Source organism: Melanerpes formicivorus, unplaced genomic scaffold (genome assembly GCF_026170545.1).
Source record: "Melanerpes formicivorus ecotype bairdi unplaced genomic scaffold, bMelFor1.0.p_v2 SCAF_14, whole genome shotgun sequence".
Lineage (NCBI taxonomy): Eukaryota > Metazoa > Chordata > Aves > Piciformes > Picidae > Melanerpes > Melanerpes formicivorus.
This window is the reverse complement of record NW_027142366.1, coordinates 3,703,303-3,720,207: the sequence shown is the minus strand read 5'-3', so window position 1 is coordinate 3,720,207 and position 16,905 is coordinate 3,703,303. Positions and strand designations below refer to the sequence as shown.

The 16,905-nt window shown below is 41.8% G+C and overlaps 1 protein-coding gene across 3 annotated transcripts in view; it reads left to right on the top strand.

Moving 5' to 3' along the window:
* The window catches only part of SDK1 (sidekick cell adhesion molecule 1), a 465,152-nt gene that overhangs the window by 355,859 nt on the left and 92,388 nt on the right, over window positions 1-16,905 (top strand). For all 3 annotated transcript variants that reach the window (XM_068146644.1, XM_068146645.1, XM_068146643.1), the window contains exons 22-24: window positions 2,192-2,383; window positions 5,083-5,204; window positions 14,525-14,634. In XM_068146644.1, the coding sequence (XP_068002745.1) occupies window positions 2,192-2,383; window positions 5,083-5,204; window positions 14,525-14,634 (424 nt within the window). The remainder of the gene's footprint in view (window positions 1-2,191; window positions 2,384-5,082; window positions 5,205-14,524; window positions 14,635-16,905) is intronic.

Here is a 16,905-nt window from a genome sequence, read left to right as displayed (position 1 = left end):
CCTGAGCTCATTTTCATGCAAAACCAGTTTAACAGGAGCCTCTGTCAGTGGTGGCAGCTAGCGCCAAAGGAAGGAGAACATCTCACACCTCTCAGACTCTTGCAGAATGTTTGTCTCGTTTTGCTTTTAGCTCATGAGATCACAGAATCACTGAATAGCAGGGGTTGGGAGGGACCTCTGGAGGTCACCAAGTCCACCCTGCCCCTGCTAAAGCAGAATCACCCACAGCAGGTTGCCCTGGATCACCACGTCCAGATGGCTTCAGAATCCCACACAGGGAGAAGACTCCACAACCTCTCTGGGCAGCTTGCTCCAGTGTCTCTCACCCTCAGAGTAAAAAGGTTTTTCCTTATGTTCCGGTGGAACATGTATTTTACTACTATTAATTGATTTATAATGTTTTAAAAATAAATAAATAAAGGAGGAAGGAAAAAAAACAAAACCCTTAAGCCCCCCAACTGCTCTGAATTCCTCATCTGACATGATGGGAACAGGAACCCAGTGGGGAATTTCTCTAGACAGTGCACGGTTCACTCAGTAGGGTTCTTTTCTGTTAGTCCTTTTCACTCACTTCCATTTCACAGTCATTCAAGAGCTATGTGTATTTTTTCACCCCCCTGAGTCAAATCACAAAGAAAGCAGCAATCAAGCAAACTTTTCAGACAGGCTCTCTGGAGACTGGCACAGCAAGGTTCAAATAGGTTCAAACGAGAATAAAGTGGGACTGGGCAGAAGGGAGGACAAGCAGTTGTGGAGGTAAAATTGAGCAAATCAGACAGGAGAAAGTTTCAAAAGTTCTTGGAAGGCAAATGGATATAAAAGTGATGAAAAGGAGAGCCTGGTTGTGATAGAAGAATACCATGGAGGTCAAGGCAAGTGCAGTTTTGGACAATACATTGGCTACAGTATGGTTCTCAAAGAAAGAATAATGATTCACCCTGCTAAAGGGTTTGTGTGAGGAACAAGCAGTGGGGAGTAGAGGCTTTTCAGTTCCTAGAAGATTCCCACAATGTTTCTGCCTGATTTTATTGTCATATTCTTAAGGATTTCTAGATATAGAGCAGGGAAGGTTACTTCAGCATGGGAAAGGGAGTGGCCCACCTAAGCAGATAGAGATTTTTAATTAAACATTCCAGTGGGGGAGGCGATGTTCTATTTTCCAATGTTTCTTCCTACTTGCTTCACAGAGCTCACAGGATGAAATCCACCCTTCTGCAAGGGTTCCCAGCCATTTAATTGCAATCACTGTGTCATTGCAACCAAGATTCTGAGAAACTCTGTGTCCTCCTCCATCTATGATCTGTAGTCTGATGGGCAGATGATATCCCATGGAGTACCTGCATCATTTTGTTATTAGAAGTAACAATATTAACAAAACACTGGGGTATTTTAGCCAGTCTTTATTTCAACCTTTGTTTTTCCTTGCTTATAAACAGAGACCATAATGAAGTAGAGTAAGAAACAAGTCATGCAATCATTAGGATAGGACAGAATAGAATAAAATTAACCAGGTTGGAAGAGATCTTTGAGATCATCAAGTCCAACCTATCAGCCAACACCATCTAATCAACTAAACCATGGCAACACGTGCCTCAGCCAGGCTCTTCCTAAACATTTCCAGTGATGGTGACTCCACCACCTCCCTGGGCAGCACATTCCAATGGCAAATCACTCCCTCTGTGAAGAACTTCTTCCTCACATCCAGCCTAAACCTCCCCTGGCACAGCTTGAGACTGTGTCCTCTTGTTCTGGTGCTGGTTGCCCGGGAGAAGAGACCAACCCCCACCTGGCTACAACCTCCCTTCAGGCAGTTGTAGACAGTAATAAGGTCTCCCCTGAGCCTTCTCTTCTCCAGGCTAAGCAGCCCTAGGTCCCTCAGCTTCTCCTCATAGGTCTTGTGCATTGACCACAAGCAAATCACAGAACTGGCAGGGTTGGGAGTGACCTCAAAAATCATCCAGTTCCATACCCCCAGCCATGGGCAGGGACACCTCACACTACATCAGGTTGCTCAGAGCCACATCCAGCCTGGCCTTAAAAACCTCTGGGGATGAAGCCTCCACCACCTCCCACACATCTTGCAGATGCACGAATTTATCAGTCTCTGGGTTCTTGTCTAACTGTGCTTTAGAAGAAAAACTAGACCTCACCGCTGCTATGGCCCCCTAATTTCCTTGTAATTGTGTTTCAGGGTACCAGATCTCCTGGGAGGTGTATGGCAGGAACGAATCTCGGCTTGCCCGCACTCTGTCCAACACGACGCTGGAGTACAAGATCACAGGGCTGTCATCTCTCACCACCTACACAATCGAGGTGGCAGCTGTGACTGCCAAAGGGAGTGGATGGGTCACATCCTCCACCATCTCCTCTGGTGTACCCCCAGGTTGGTGAAACTGCCGGAAACAGATGAAAGTTGGCTGATTGTTCATCCTTTTATGTTCCAGAGATCACAAATTGCTTTGGCTCGGTGACAATAAAAGCGGTTTTATTTATAAAGCATCGGACACAGTTTAAATTTAATTGTTAGAAAATATGTTCTATTTTAGTATGTTCTAAAACATATTGAGATGGTTTAATATGTTCAGCAATCAAACATATTAACTGCCTAATCTGTAACTTAATATTATTGATAAACATGAGTAAATAGACTTGCAATTGGAAATTAGCAGAGAGTTGAGGCAATTGAATGCACATACAAAGAAAACCCCACCAAAACAAACAAAAAACCCTCACCAAAGCCAACCAACCAACCCAAAAGAAAATTGTAAGGGTGGCAGAAGGAATGAATAAAGTAATAAAGTGAATACAATACAGAATCTCTTGACATTTACAAAGTGACATCAGAATGAAGCCTGAGCCTGAGCCAATTGAAAAAGTGTTGCTTTGGGGGGAAAAAAAACAGAGTTTGGGTGATGTTAAAAGGCAAAGGTTGTTTTTTTTTCATTTGTGAGTAGTATAGCTTATGTCACCTGTGAGAGGGCACTTGTATAATGAAACTACAGCTCTTATTTACAGGATTTGGGTGTTGTGTCCTGAGGAAGGTTTGGAATGAGGTAGTCCTGTGCTGCACTAAGTTACCACTTCGCCACCTCTAAGTTTAGCTTTTTCATTATTTGGTCTTAAATTTTCCCCTTTCCCTCATCCAATATGGACAGCAAACCAAAAACATAGCCTGGAGAAGAGGAGGCTCAGGGGTGACCTTATTGCTGTCTACAACTACCTGAAAGGGGGGTTGTAGACAGGCAGAGGTTGGTCTCTTCTTCCAGGCAAGTAGCACCAGAACAAGAGGACACAGTCTCAGGCTGCACCAGGGGAGGTTTAGGCTAGAGGTTAGGAGGAAGTTTTACAAAGAAAGAGTGATTGCCCATTGGAATGGGCTGCCTGGGGAGGTGGTGGAGTCACCATCGCTGGAGGTGTTCAGGAGGAGACTTGACAGGGTGCTTGGTTGCATGGTTTAGTTGGTTGGGTGGTGTTGGATGATAGGTTGGATGCGATGATCTTGAAGGTCTCTTCTGGTGTGGTCTGGTCTATTCTATTCTATTCTATTCTATTCTATTCTATTCTATTCTATTCTATTCTATTCTATTCTATTCTATTCTATTCTATTCCTCAACCAGGCAGTTGCAGTTAATTTACAGGTTCTAGAAATAGAATCTTCCAAAGTGGAGCAGGTAATGGACATGACCGATGGTAATTCAGTTTCTCCCCTTTCTGTTATTTTTTAACTTTTCTCTATCTGTCTTGAAACATGTTTGCCTTTCTCTTCCTTGATCATAGGTAATTGTGACCATCTGTAGACCAGATCAATGCCGTGCTCCCTGTTGTTAGCCAGATAACAGCATTATCCTACTTGGTCAGGGTTAGTTTATCGATCACAGTTCCCACAAACATGAAGTAAGAATCAAGAAATACTGTGTGTGTGTGCATGCTTGCAGCACATGCCAAAGAGCTGCTCAGTTTTTGCCTGTTGCATTTGCTCGTGGCACAGCATTGTGAATGATTGCTGATCATAATAGTCATTTCCATTACTTTTGAATCAGGTCCTATTGGAAATTTATTCTAAGCAATCTATATTTAATCTCTTTCTTGGGCTTGCTTTTGTTGGTAATTCAGGTAATATTAAAAATGTAAATGCTGCTGTAGGCTTGGCTGATGGGAGGCAGGGCTGTAATGGGGCTGCAGATTTTTCCTCGTGGAAGGTCACCTTCTGTATTTGCAACATAATTATTATTTTTTGTTAAATCTTCTACTTTATTCAGACATCTGAAATAGCCTCTGGAACCCATAGGTTAACAATGAGGATAGATTTAGTTTAGGTATTAGGAAGTTCTTCCATATGTGGGTGGTGAGGCACTGCAATAGGTTGCCCAGAGGAGCTGTGGACGCTCAGAGGAGCTGTGAATGCCCAGTCCTTGGAAGCGTTGAAGGCCAGGCTGGATGGAGCTTTGAACAACATGGTCTAGTGGAAGGTGTACCTTCCTCAGTGGCAGGGGGTTTGGATTAGATTATCTTTGAGGTCCCTTCCGTGATTCTATGGATAAATCACAAAATCTTCCACACAGACTACCCAAAAATGTGAGTGCTTTCATAGTTTCATTCAGGGTTGGAAGGGACCACAAGGATCATCTAGTTCCAACCCCCCTGCCATGGGCAGGGACACCCCACACTAGATCAGGCTGCACAGAGCCTCATCCAGCCTGCTCTTAAACACCCCCTTTCGTCTTGTTAAAGTTGTGCGTGCCCTAAGAAGTAAGTAAACATTGTTGTCATTTAATTCCAGAGAAGCAGAAGTAGCAGTGGAATTAGGCAACTGGGCCAGTGACTGGCAGACCTGCAGCTTTCAGTTGTGCACTTTCTCTACATTAGTAGCTGTAATTCTGTAGATGGACTCTTTCTTTTCTGTTTGATCTGTGCCAACGTGGTGCCTCCTCAGAGCAGCAGAAATAGTGATGCCGTACGTAATACTCTGCCAGAAATTAAACCCAACCCCACAGCTATTTGCTCTACTATAATTGTTACCAACCTATTTTATATGCTGAAACACTGAATGTCGGCCTCTCATCTCCATTTCTATTTCTTCAGAACTTCCAGGTGCTCCATCTAACCTGGTGATTTCCAACATCAGCCCTCGCTCTGCCACGCTTCAGTTCCGGCCAGGGTATGATGGCAAAACCTCCATCTCCAAGTGGATAGTCGAAGGCCAGGTATGTCCCTGACAAAAAAAAATAATAATCAAAAAAGCTCTTAATGAAGTTTCTGGGGGGTTAAAAATAGTCTAAATAGTGAACTGTTGTTTGCATTACAGTTTTTGTTTAACTGTGAATCAAAAATCTTCATTAAATGGACTGGTGGTAGCTGTTCAGGCGGGTTCTGGAGAGGACAGAATGCAAGGGATCTTTTGAAGCTTAGCTGAGAAATGTATGCTGTAACTTGTGTTCAAAGGAACAAAAGAAAAATATGATATGTAATATATATGTGTGTGAGAATGCTTATCCTTTAAATAATCCACATGGATTTCAGTAAAGCAGCTTTGCTTATGTTCAGAAGAGCACCAGATGTGTCATAAGCAACACATACGGCAGAGCTAAGTCCATCTGTTTCTTTACAAAAGGATTTGAAACCTGCTTAGGTTCTGCTAGGTGTACTTCCAAACCAGATGCAAACCTGGCAATTGTTATCTGAGAGACAAAAGTATAGGAAGAATTCACTGAGTGGTAAAGATACCATTATTCATGAGATTGAGTGTATTTTTCTGGCTCACAATGGAATATACTGAGGTTTTCTATCTAGGCCTCTAGATATGAATTGGCTGGATTCTCTTCTTCATCAGCTTTAGACAATATCCCTCTTTCTGCTGTCATTATGCCTTGAAGGAGTTATATATTCCTCATTTGTTCTCCTGACAGATGAGCTTTGCTTCTTCCTTTCCACCCACAGATCTTTATAAATAATATAATCTGTTTTTTAGACCAAATGTTGGACTTCTTAAATCACCATCACCGCTCAGACATGTTGATACAATCACTTCACTTAGTAATGAGATTGTTGTGAACAAGTTGGTACATTTTGTACCATTTACATACACATTATTGCATGCTACAGAATTAAACACTCCAATCCTATAATACGATGGCTTGGCACATTCTGGGAAGCATTTCTGTGCTGCAGCACCACGTTGATATTTCTAGGAATTTGTTAATTCTGAGTTGCAGAACACCACTGAAGCGAAATACATCTGAATGCCTTAAAGCTGCAGTAGTAATTACCATGAGGTTCATCTGCATCCTTGAAGAGCCCTGGTTACAAATAGCGGTTGAAGGCTTCTCGGTGTGTAGGGAGGGAAGAGAGGATCTTTCCTGTTCACAATCCCTCACCAACATCTCATTCATTGCATTCCTGGATCCAGGAATATTTGCTCTATTTGGGGAAGAGGCACAGCCGAAGTCTTTGTGGAGTCTGGGTAGTTCTCGCCATAGCTGCTCTGCAATTTTCTTCTGCACCACACTTGAGTGTTTGGAGCAACATTTGTTGCTCCAAGTGGATTTATCTATAAAAAAAAATTCTTGCTCACATGATTAATAAAAATCTTTTCAGGATGCAGAGAAATGGGTGACTCCTTAAGGATATAGCAAATCCTGTTTCCAGGATGACAGCTGCATATAATCCTTCATTCACAGCCCCACTCTGCCAGCACTTCACTCAAACTCACTCTCTCATAAAGTGCAATTTCACAGCACCTTTAATCAGTCTAAACTAGAGCTGTCATTGTCCTGCTGCTGTTCCCTCTTCTCATCCCTATCAGTTTTGATGAGACTCTCTAACTTCCTGCCTTCTGCACACACTGATTCTGGTGTGATCATACCCAGAGCTGCTACGAGACTTGATCCTGGCAAGGACAATGCATTTCAGATCAACTCTGCACAGGCTGTTTGTGTGATCAGAAGAGCATCATTGCAAGAGTAGGGGATGAGAACATGGTAGTGAGATAAGAGCAGAGATGAAGACAGGAATGTGCCTCCATCCTGTCTTGGATCTAAGACTTAAAGCTGCCCTCTGGACTGGACACTTCTGCCCACTTGGCCCACTTCTGCCTTTGATGTAATCTGTTCTAAGCAGTAATATATCTGTGCCGGGATGCAGACTGGTGCTGTAACATCCATATTTAAGCACAACCAACCATAATTGTTCCTGAGGACTATGTTGGATTGAAGGGCAGTGGTTATACCAAACCTATAACAGTATTTTCTCAACAGAAATACAGGGAGGACTTTTTTCTTTCTGGATCTTTCATTCACTGGCCCATGCGTAGTTTTTAATAGCACTGTTAAGGGTTTCATGCCTTAGCATCAAATTAAAAGCCACTTAAGGCATGGTTTTGAATACTGTGATTTTAAAGCAAGTGATGCTTCCAAGTGATAATATCACATCTAGCTATAGAATACCAATCCATATGTACTAGTGTACTTTACAATTAACCAGGTACAGGCACTACATCTTCACCTATTTGCAGAAGTCTTTGACCATTTGTCTTTGTGAAAGTTCACAGCAAGGTGCAGGTAGCTGAAAACAGCTTATAGCTTGGGGAAAAATAAGTTGTGGCTTATAAAGGCCTTCTAGAACATGATCTCTCCTGGAAGGTGAAGAACTGGGTTGATTTCCCACACAGATCTGTTCCCTCTGCATTGTTCTTCTGCTGTTGGTGAGTTTATGACAAAGCATCACCATAAAAACACTTGATATTATCATGCACCTCATCTATGTCTCCCTCTGTTTGTACATCTGGGCTTTACGTTGGACATCCCTTATATATTGTGTTTTCTTTCCATCTCTACTGGGATTACAGCCTTTACTCTGAATATCCTTACAGAAAAAATGTCAGCTACTTTATATCCACGCACACAAGCAACCTGCCACAAATCTAGTTCTCATTTTTTATTCTTTTATGTGGCAGAAAGCTTCCTTGATAAGTACAGGTCTAGCAAATGTTCCAAGTATTCCATTTTGGCCAAGTGCCATTTCTGAAGTCTGAGACTTCATGAACAACTTGGATGACAAACACAGTTGGGAACTCCAGCTGACATGAAATTCTGCACATCTGGCCTTGGCTCCTGCTTTTTTGTGCTGGGGTGGAAATTCGTGGGAGCCACTGTGGAACTGATTCTCAATCGTGTCAATGAACATGAGAGGAGAATCAGGTCTTTAAGATTTGGATATTGGTAGACACTAATACCAAGTGGTAAAACTCCCACTTCTGTGTTTCTAATGAAGCTGCTCTGAAGGGATCTAGGCTGTATCTCTTCCACCTTTCCAGCTAGACTTAGAGGACCAGAGGAAACTGGATTTCTAAACATATTAAACATAATTATGATATTGTTTTTCCGTGACATAGAGAAGAGGATCTAAAGTAATATAAAGGTTCTACTGACACTTGTTCAGAGGGACCAGCAGTAACTCTCTTGTAGCCTTGACACACACACAGGTAATGTGTTCATCCCCAAAGAATTCCAATAAATCATCCTGTACTCTCAGATGTAGTTAGAATATGTATTGTAGATTATTATTATTTTCCCTCCCCACCCCTGGATATTTGCAACCAAGAATGATTTTGAATCCATGCTGTTATTTATGTGGTTTCATGCTTATGCTGTCTGCTACAATCCACTTCCAAGATATTTTTCCAATGCTGGATTTTTCCTTGAGTTTTGTCAAGAGAAGTTCATAAATGACATGATCAGGACTGTGCCTTGGGTGCTTGGTCCACAGCATTAGACTTGCCTGTGGGTGATTAGCAAAGCTGGGTTAACTTCTGCCAAGTCCTATGTGTTTGTCTGGTGATTAATGTTGTGCAGACCACATAAGACTTCTGGAATGGTTGAAGGCCACTTATGAAGAAGTATTGCAAATCATGGAGCCCTGAGTGTATGTCGTGGGTTGAAATTACACCCTAACTAATGTAGAGAAAATACCCCCCCAAAATAACTTACCAGACTAGCTCAGTTTTGGATGGAAGCAAATGAGGCTCTATTTACAGAAACATGAAATGCAATGAACATGTAGAAAATACACAATATATGTATTTGATATATATTTACAATTTATATCAACACAGAAATTTCTCAGACTCCTCTGGACAGATCCATAGGACCCATTCACCTCCTCCCCCTCTCCCTCCTTCCTGTTACCTCATACTGTAGTTAAAACAGATACCCTGGCAAGGCCACAGAAGGGAGAGAGAGAAAAGATGCAAGCAGCAGCAACAGAACAAGAAAGAGTGAAAAAACTGTTTATGCCTCTTCTTGATATCCCATTAGCAAGCCAATGAATTCTATGACAGGTTGGACTTGATGATCTTTGAGGTCTTTTCCAACCTCATTGATTCTATGATTCTATAGACCTTATCATTATTTTTCTTTTACATCCAATGGCAATTTATTTTACTTTCAGTCTTTTGCAGTGAGGAACTAGGCTAAAGTTCCCCCTTCAAACTGTAGCAGTGTATGGTCTAATTGTGGAGAGATTTTGCTTAAAGCCTTTCTGCTGTTCATAGAGAGATTTTGTACGAGTATCATGGTGAGCAGGAGCAGAGTTTCCAAGTAGTGAAAGCTTTAAAGCATCATCACTGTATTCACTTGTAAAGCTGTGAGTGGGGAAGGTCTTTGTAACCTTAACCGTGGATTTATCTGGGTTTGTGGGTTAAATCAGTGACCCAGGTGGGATTCGTCCATTGTACGAGGTGATTCTCGTGGCGTCGTTTTTACTCCCGAGCTGGTAAATAAAGTGTCTGAAACTCTTGACAATTTTATGCCTTGGCCAATCTTTAAATCAAAAAATGGCTGAATCGATTTAAGGATTTTGTGAGGGGGGGAAAAAAATTGCACCCAGGCTGACATCCCGTGAACCAAATTCCTCCCAAAGCCATTTCAAATGTGTGAGTTATGGACTGCTATAATGAAAACCCTGACATATCTTGAACCGTAGTGGAACACAGGGTACCTCTGTAACGGGCAGAAACAGTGTGTTTTCCTTTCCTGCAGTTAGTACTTCCTAAGTGCTCAACATTTTGGAAGCACCACTCCCTCATCCAAAAATACTGCAACAAATTATTCCCGATTTGAATTCTTTTTGGTTTCTTTTCCGGCATAATTCTTCCACTTTGCTCACGTAGTGCATTCCATTAGTTAATGTTAAGTCACCTTATAAAATGTGTCGTGTTTTCCTTGTTGGAAATGGATAAAGTAATGCACGGGGAAGTAAAGGGATCTGACATCACTTCCAATATTGCTTTATACTGTCTCATTTCTCTAATAATAAATGAATATGCCCTTTAATTGAACCTAATGCCTTGGGAACAGTTGAGAGATGGGAATGAAGAAGTGCTAACTCGTGATGGCTGATCATTATTGAGAGTTATAGGCAGTGTCTCAGTGGACATAGGTGGTTTTATAGTGGCAGTCTTGGGGCCTCCTGGGGATTGTGGTCCTGTTATAACTGTTAAGATGCAGAGCGTGTTCCTTAAGTTTTTATGTCAGTGGTAAGGAAAAAGCAGTTGATGTTCTCATCTGCTTTCTTGTCCTTGTTTTGGCTGGGACAGTTAATTTTCTTCCTAGTAGCTGCCGTGGTGCTGTATTTTGTATTTAGTGGGAGAGCGATGTTGATAGCACACTGATGGTTTAGTTGTTGCTAAGTAGCACTTACCCTAAGTTAAGCATTTTCAGTTTCCCATGCACCAGAAGTTGGGAGGGATCACAGACAGCTGACCTGGACTAGCCACAGGGATATTCCATACCGTATAACATCATGCTCAGTATATAAACTGGGGGAATTGGCTGAGGTTTGGGGGGCAGATTCCTGCTTGGGCATTGGTCAGTGAGTAGTGAGTGACGACGTTGTGCATCGCTTGTCTTTCCTTGGGTTTTATTTCTTTCTCTCTTTTTGTTCTATTTCTTTTCATTAAAACTGTTATTGCTTTTTATTTCATTTCAGTTATTACACTGTTCTTATCTCTACTCACAATTATACTCTTTTTCCTCCCAGTTCTTACCGGGAGGGGGGAAGGAGTAAGCGAGCAGCTGCGTGGTGCCTAGCTGCTGGCTGGGGTTAAACCACGACACTCCTGAAACGATGCACACAGGAGTATAGGTGCATCTGTCAACACACACAACCCTCCTCTGAAGTTTGCATACACTGTTAACCAAAAAGCATCTACAAGAAAGAAGCCTCTAAATGAACTTTATTTTATGCGGAGCAGCTCGGAGTGGACTCTCTTGCCCCTCAAAGGATTCTTTTATCCTTACCACTGCCCGTAGTTCTTTTTGCCTTGTGGGAATCTCTTTGTACTCTGATTCTTGAGACTGATACATTTCCTCTGATCTGACATCAGAGTGTTTCAGAAAAAAAAATAATTTCCTTTTTCCTTCACGAGCCTGAAACTTGGAATCTATTACACATCTTGCAAAGCTAAAAATACAGGAGACCATCAGCTGAAGGTTTGCTCCTGAGTAGCATTTGTGAGATTATTGCTAAATAAATGAAACTTGTTTTGAGTAACATTGACTTGTGCAGCCGAGCAATTCGAAGCCAGAGTTCGTGCAGAAGTCCCCAGGCTGTTCACTGAGGTACCCTACAGCCCTTCACCCTTCAATCATCTCTGCAAAAACAACCCACAGAAGCAGCACTCTCTTTAAAATATACTGCTAATTTCAGAAGAAGATCTAACCCTTTGAGTTAGCTTCCAGAGTCTGGGAATATTATAAGGTATTATTGTCACTAAAGCACGTTCCTGATCTATTTTCCTTAAAATCTTTTCCTGAATCACAGAACTATGCCTGTGGTTGATTTTCTTGCTGCCTCTCTGTCACTAGCTTTCTGTAGAAAATGAGTCTGAAAGCAGTTAATTGGGACTGTCTGTGCTGCTGCTTTGCACAGGGCCCCCCACCTCCCAGTACAGGTAGTGGCCACCTGTTTACCAGCTGGCTCCTGAGCTTGGAAGCAACCAGCAGGCCAGGCTTGCTTGGTGCCTGCCATTTCCTTGTAAGCTGCAGCCAACATTCCTACCAGGGATAGCATTCACAACCAGAAAGCTGTCTCCTGGGATAGCTTTTGAGGGGCTTGTGGTAGTCCTGGGCACATAGAAGCTTTTGCTGCTTTTCAGTCAGTAAAAAAAAGATTCTTAATATTTCCACCTTTGCAGCCAGCTGGTAAATGTGGAGCTGCAAAACAGCAGGGGGTTTTGGACAGCTCTCAAGCTTGACTCAATGTCAATTGTTCACAGCCCTGTGGGCCTCTGAGTCTGAACCATGTGGTCCTTAATGTGTATTAATGACCTGCCTGCTGCTGCAGAACAATTGAAACCTGTGGCCTCTTTTTTATCCTTTTTTTTTCCCCCTTTTTTGTTTTTTTTTTTTACCATGCAAGAAATGTTTTTAAAAGCTCTTGCTGTTCCTAGAATACAAAAAGATGACTAACTCACTACTGGAGATTATTTGCAGCCTCCAAAGCGCCGTGGATTGTTGCTATACAATTACTGCAGCACTGGGAGGTGATGCTGTTAAGAGCAAGGACTTTGAGGGGGGGAAAAATAGTATTTGCTTGTGGACTTTCTATAGTATTAATCCAAAACTCCTTTAGTAATTAAAAAAAATGTTCTCTGTTTCCTTGATTGATATCAACCCTCTCTTCCTTTCTTTGTTCATGGAGGGTTTGGGTTTTTTTTTAACCTCTTTATCATGTCTTTGTTCTCAGGGTTCAGTTTAGGGCTGTTCTGTTTTAACCACGCAGACCTGTCTCAGCTTGCTTCCTTTAAGCTTCTGCATCCATGGATTTTTCTAAAATTTATGGAACTCACTTGGTACTGGGAATTTTAAAAGGTCCCTAATCTTCACTGACATCTATTTTATGTGTTGTTTGATGTGTGGCAGTGTCCTCGATAACCCACAGGACTGAAAAGCCCATTAAGACCTGTGCAACCCCATCCCTCCATGACAGCAGTCCTCTGCATGGAAGATCACAGAAGCTTCTTTTTGTTTTTCCCCCCTTAATTTTATTTTCCACAGTGCAACACAGAACTTATTTCTTTGGCCTAATTTTCCTTGTGTCATTTCTTCCTGAACAAACACAAATATGCAGCACATCGAGTCCTGGGTGAGCGAAGAACCAAAACATCTATAAATAAATCAGGCTGCTTCTCCTGAAGGGGGAAAAACAAAAAGGAAAATACAAAGTGAATGAAACCCTAATTTGCTATTTGAAGTACTTGGGGTCTGCTAGCTGCTTTGGGCTACGTTGCTCATCGAGTGCTTTGAGAGTGTCTATGGCTGTAGCTAGTATACAGAACTTGTAAGGGATCTGTTTAAAAAAGATTAAAGGAAATAGCTCTTTACACAGTGGGTTGTGAGCTCCTGGAATTTGTTGCTACAGCAGTCTGTGGCAGTAGATAGTGTCAGTAGGTTAAAAAAGGATTAGGCGTCTTCGTGGATATTAAGTCTGTAAATAGACAGTGAAGGGAATAGCTGCGTGTGGACTCTCTAATATCCTTCAGCCTGTGATTGTGGATACCAGGGTAGGGTGAGGGACGTGGATGACAGGAACTGCCCTTTGTGGTAGGGTGGATGCGCCAGACAAAACTTGCCCAGTAGTAGGGCATTGTGTCAGGGAATCTTGGCTAAGATCCCCTGTGTTTCAGCACCTGTGAAACTCCAAAGCGAAACCCAGCCTTCGATCACCTCTGCTGTCTCCTCTACGCTCTTAACCGTGGCTCTTGCACACACAACTCTGCCTGCTCATGCTCCCATCTTCCAGCATCTCAGGTCAGACTGGCATTTCTGCCATGCCTTGTTGACTTCTTTTTAAGGTTTGATTCATCTTCATTTTATCTCCAGAAAGCTATATGGGAAAATGCTCTCAATTCTCATCCCCACTTTGTCCCTTCTAACAGTGCTAGAGCTGAGCGACCACATTAGGCAAAGTGTTGAGATTAACTAATACAAAGGATTGCATATGGAAAAATCTAATCTAAGGGCAGAACAGCAGATGAGGTTAAAATACTTACATTCTTTGACTTTGTTCTTGTTTCTCTGTCTTCAGTTCTGTGGCATTTTGCCTCCACTGAGACTGACTTAGTATGCATCTGTTCCTGAGAGTTATTTATCAAGGCTATTTTTCATTTTGTTATATTACTACTTGATACTTTTGTATTGTGGCAGTGAGATTGAACAGGGCATTAGTGCTCTCATGGTATTTTCTGGAATAGATCTTATTAGAGGATCCCAGTGAAGTCCCGACCGGTACAAAGAAACTTGTCTAATTTGGCTGTGTTGTTGCTTTATAAGTAACTAGTGCCCTGTCACACAAAAATTAATAGCAACAGGATAATATGTATTTAAAAGCATTTATCCTTCCACTGCTGTGATGACACACGTGGCAAAAGAGGTTATAGATAGAATTCTTTTGTATTTGTGTGTGTGCATATAGATACACATATATATATGTTCTGCCTTGAATTCCTTCTTACCTTTCCCATGTACAGGTTGGTGTACTGGGTGATGAAGAAGAGTGGGTGAGTCTTCATGAGGTGGAGAACGAACCTGATGCTCAGATGCTGGAAGTCCCCAACCTTACTCCTTATACTCATTACAGGTAAGAACAGCAGGTAATTAGAGTCAATAGCAGTATGGAACAGCTTTCCTAACCAGAAACAGCTGGCTGTGTTTTATTATCTGAACAAAAGGGGGAAAGGTTTGCTGTTTTCATAGTTCATGCTTAAAACTACCCATCTGATATTGTTAATTGTAATTTACGTACAGTGCAGCTTGTAGCATTAAAGAGGAAACCCAAGTGCACAGTGAAAGGCTTTGAGGAGTAACTGATACCCTGTGACTTCTTCCATCTAAAGGATGCACTAGTGTAACATCAGTCAGTGACAAATCAATTGTAGTTAAAGTGATGGAGACTTGTAATTACATATTTACATCGGTTTAAACGTCATTTTATTGATTTAGCTTAATTTGGTAACATCAGCTAGATGAAACCTTTGTTTACAAGAATTTACCAAGTTAAGCTTAATAGATATATGCAGTGCTCCTCAGCTGATTGAAGTGAATCTCCATTATGGGTCCACCCCAGTTAAATGAGATGGATTTTTCAATCGATTCAATTGAAATGATGCGTTGCCTCCATATAGACAAGATTTGAGAATTTGAGATACTCAATCCTAATGAAAAATACTTTCATGGAATAGCTTGCTAATGTAAAGGCTGGTTGCAAGGAGATGCAGTGGCAAGTGTTAAATCAGCTTACTAGGAGCTTGTCCATTTCACACAGGCCAAAAGGGTCCTTAGCTAGGCTGGGTGCTACCATGAGCTAGCCTAGCAATTTCTTTTGGGGATTTGGGGATATGCACCCAACAATTTTACTTGATTCAACCAAGTAAAGCTCATATAATTTACAACAAATTCAGTGCTGGAATGCTAATTTTCTTCCCTTAGCCAGAAGTCTGGGAACGTACTTCATTTCTCACAAGCTCTCCACTGAGGTGATTTACGTTGTCATCCTCAAGAGCCAAAAGCTCTTTGAAAATTTGTGAACTTGAGCAGAGGTTTCTGGTGCCAAGGTTTAGGGAAATGATCTTCAGGTTGAGAAGATTTTGCACTCCTCATAAAGGTAGATCCTTAAAGTGGAAAAGGCAGAGGTGAATAGTGAAGTGCAGGTCATGCCTGGGTTCAATGTGCAGTGTTCATGCAAAGTAAGAAAGACTTGCATGCCTAGCAGGCATATAGAGAAATGTCTTTGGGATAATAAAAAAGGTGAGGAAGTACATGAGGAATTTGAGGTGGTTGAGTTTTTCCAGTTATTAAACTTCTTGGTTTATTATACTGCTACATGTGGGTGTTGGTCTCTTCTCCCTAATAACAAGTGATATGATGAGAGGAAATGGCCTCCAGTTGCACTAGGGTAGGTTGGGTTTGGATATGAGAAGAAACTTCTTCACTGAAAGGGTGCTCAAACACTGGAACAGGCTCTCCAGGGAGGTGGTTGAATCCCCATCCATGGAGGTGTTTAAGGGACTTAGAGATGTGGTGCTGAGGAACATGGCTGAGCATCAGATTTGGTAGAGTTAGGCAATGGTTGGACTTGATGATTGTAAAGGTCTATTCCAACCAAAACAATTCTATGATTCTATGCCTCATTACTCTCCTGCACTCATTGAATTCTGGAGTGATTGAAGTTGTGCTGGGACCTTTCACATACAGCTCTCCACTGACTTTTTTTTTCCATGGTAAAGCAGCTCCTTGAATTTTATCATCATCTTTGTTTTTTTCTTTCCCCTCTCTCATACCTGCGCAGATCTAAGCTCTTTCAGTTTTGTTTCAGCGCAGAACGATTTTTGTATGTCTTTTAAAGATGTAGAAAGTTGTTGCCAAACGGATTTGTTGTCCTCTGGTCAGCATTAGTCACTGCCCACTGAGGAAGCACATCACGAGAGCTTGTTACCAGACCATGTCTTTATCAGCCACCTTCTTTGATGTATTTTGTTGCCAGTGCTTGAGACTGAAATCAAGGACACTATTTGTTTAATGCCTTTCCTTTAATGCATTTTCTAGGGAGATCAGAGCAGATAAATAAACACTGCTCTGTTGACTAGCTCACCCTTTTCTCAAGCGCAGTCATTAGGTCCAAAAATTAAGTGTTTAGTACGAGCAGGCCATGGATTTGCGTGCCAGTGCTGGGTACCTCTAATTGCTTGCGACAGGTGAGAGTATCTGAAATGGACAGCATGTCTTAATTATGGTGTGCTTCCTGAAAAAAATAAAAGGGGGGGAAAAAAAAACCCACACACACACAAAAAAAGATTTCTCTAAATCTCCTGTGACCCAGTAGGGATTTCTGCTGTAGAAGAGATGGTTTCAA